The sequence below is a fragment of the Pteropus alecto genome, unplaced genomic scaffold (genome assembly GCF_000325575.1).
Source record: "Pteropus alecto unplaced genomic scaffold, ASM32557v1 scaffold125, whole genome shotgun sequence".
Lineage (NCBI taxonomy): Eukaryota > Metazoa > Chordata > Mammalia > Chiroptera > Pteropodidae > Pteropus > Pteropus alecto.
Window position 1 is genome coordinate 4,363,188 of NW_006436888.1, and position 2,401 is coordinate 4,365,588.

The 2,401-nt window shown below is 43.2% G+C and overlaps 1 protein-coding gene across 5 annotated transcripts in view; it reads right to left on the minus strand.

Moving 5' to 3' along the window:
- The window catches only part of VPS13D (vacuolar protein sorting 13 homolog D), a 216,589-nt gene that overhangs the window by 205,101 nt on the left and 9,087 nt on the right, over nt 1-2,401 (minus strand). For all 5 annotated transcript variants that reach the window (XM_025048627.1, XM_025048626.1, XM_025048628.1 and 2 more), the window contains exons 4-5: nt 1,679-1,869; nt 1,502-1,582 (exon numbers count right to left, since the gene is read on the minus strand). In XM_025048627.1, coding sequence (XP_024904395.1) covers nt 1,502-1,582; nt 1,679-1,869 — 272 coding nt within the window. The remainder of the gene's footprint in view (nt 1-1,501; nt 1,583-1,678; nt 1,870-2,401) is intronic.

Sequence of the window (2,401 nt, forward strand, 5' to 3'; positions counted from 1 at the left end):
TTTGACTGTAATCATCAGGAAGGATAGGGCCTGTGTCCCAGTCTCTGTGGAAGGATAGAGACTAGACAGCAGACACAGCTGGCCTAATCACATTTACAGTGATCGACCCTTTGTAATTTTTCACCTGAGCCCCCAACACACACACACACACACACTCATACTCATACACTCACACTCTCTTTCTCTCTCTCTGTGTCTCTCTCCCTTCAAAGACCCTGTTGCCTCTGTGCAAACTGGAATGGAGTTCTGCTCTTTCGCCTTCTGTCAGCAGTCACTGTCCCACTTTATCTTTGACAATCCATACAGTGGAATATATTCTCCAGTCATAAAAAGGAATAAAGTACTAATACATGCTACAACATGGATGGTCCCTGAAAGCATTACGGTAAGTAAAAGCCAGACACAAAAGGCCACATAGTATATGATTCCATTTATATGAAGTGTCCAGAACAGGCAAAATCATGGAGAAAGTAGATTGGGGGTTACAGGCGGCAGAAGAGAGAGGGGAAATTGGGAGTGGCTACTATTGGGTATAGCGTTTCTTTTGGGGATGATGTGGATGTTCTGGAATTAGATAGTGGTGATCAATGCACAATGTTGTACATATGCTAAAAATACTAGACTGTACACTTTAAAAGTATGAACTTCATGGTACGTGAACTAAATCTCAATAAAGCTATTATTGTAAGTAAAATGAAAATAATAATGATGAGATTTTTTAAATGACAGCTAAAAAAAAAAAAAGCTGCCTGAAACAATTCAAAGCAGTCACTTCAAACATACAAATCTTTTCATTAAAGTTGTGAAACCAACAATCTCAGACTACACTTTGGGGGGAAACAGTACACCCTGAACATATCTGACCTGTCTCACTTTGACAATACACGAAAACCCTGGAGCTAATAAGTACAACCTAACTCATGACATTCACAAAAATTAGTGTGGACTCTGATCTAGTTTTTGAGGACAAAACAAAATTATAATTAAGGAAGAAAATGTGGCCAACAGCCCTAATGCTATTAACTCATCAGATACCACCAGACACATCAGTGAGAGTGAAATATCTCAGAGAGCCATGCATCCTGCCTCTCATTTTATTGGTGAAGAAACTGAGAGCAGAGAGGTTGAGTGATTGCCCTCAAAACAACAGTCATGAAGGCTTAGGTGACCTGCCTTCTTAGGAGCTAAATCCTTTATCAAGTGCAATTCCGACGTTCAAAAAGAAAGTGAAGCAAAACGTAAGTGAAACGGAAACTCCAGACTCGCACCAAGAAGCGAGAAAAATATGTGTGTGCCCAGAGCCTGGACCCGAACCTGCTTTTCAGGTTTTCCTTTTGGCACCACCTGGAAAAGGGTATGCGGGAGCAGGCAGCCCTATCTGCAGAGGACACCCCGCATCAGTGAGACTCAGGACAAAGAAGCAACTAGGGAGTGAAATACACTTCAACCTGAGAAGTCAGTCCCTTTCGTGTTCGCACTTTATAAAAGTCAATGGACTTACTTCAATATTCTCCACAATTCTCGTGACAACCGAGGCAGTGACCGAGTACCAGTAGGACTCCCCTTTGCGCTGGCGTTCGTTCTGCAAGGCAAAGAGCCGGTGTTAGCGGAACCCAGCACTCTGCTCCCTTCGGGAGTCTCACCGTGCCGCTTACAGACCAAAGGATTTCTGCCTTGCCTTCCATTTCTCCTCCAGGGCTTGAAGTAGAGCTTTCTTGCGTTCCCTTTCCAACAGCTTCTCCTTTTCATCATTGAAATCCTGTATTTTTTCAGGGGCTCCAATTAAGTGAAGGCTAGAGATGGAGATCACCCAAGGGTCCACGTGGGGGCGATAAAAGGGAATCTGAAGAGTTACTTTCCCAATTAAACCTGGGAAAAGAAAAGTCTTGTGAAATGCCTGTATACTTTTTAATTCAATGTTCTTGGGTCCTTCTAGTTTTCTTAAAGGAGCTTTATTACTTTTACCTTTATTTTTAGTTTAAGAAAACAGGCAGCAGTTTCTCATACACGTGAAACAAATGTTGGTAAGCCAACATCGGTAAGAATGAGGCATAATAAACTAGAAACTAGAAAAAGTTCAGTTTGACTTTACCATATCAAATGCAACATCTCTCTCCTAGAAACGACCTCTTCTCCAACTGGACTACATCTTAAACTTGCATGGCACCTGCACAACCCCCTGGGCACAAAATTCATTTCTCGTTTATTATTAACTGACTGGTCAATAAATACGTACCAGGAGTTATCAGACTTACACTACGTCTAGTCTTGAACATACTAACCGAAACTCAGGTCAGGCTGCAGTGGCACTCTAGGATTCTTCACAGGAACGCGGGCCCACGGGAACGCGGGCTGACGGACGCGCGGGCTCACGGGAGCGAGGGCTCACGGGAGCGAGGGC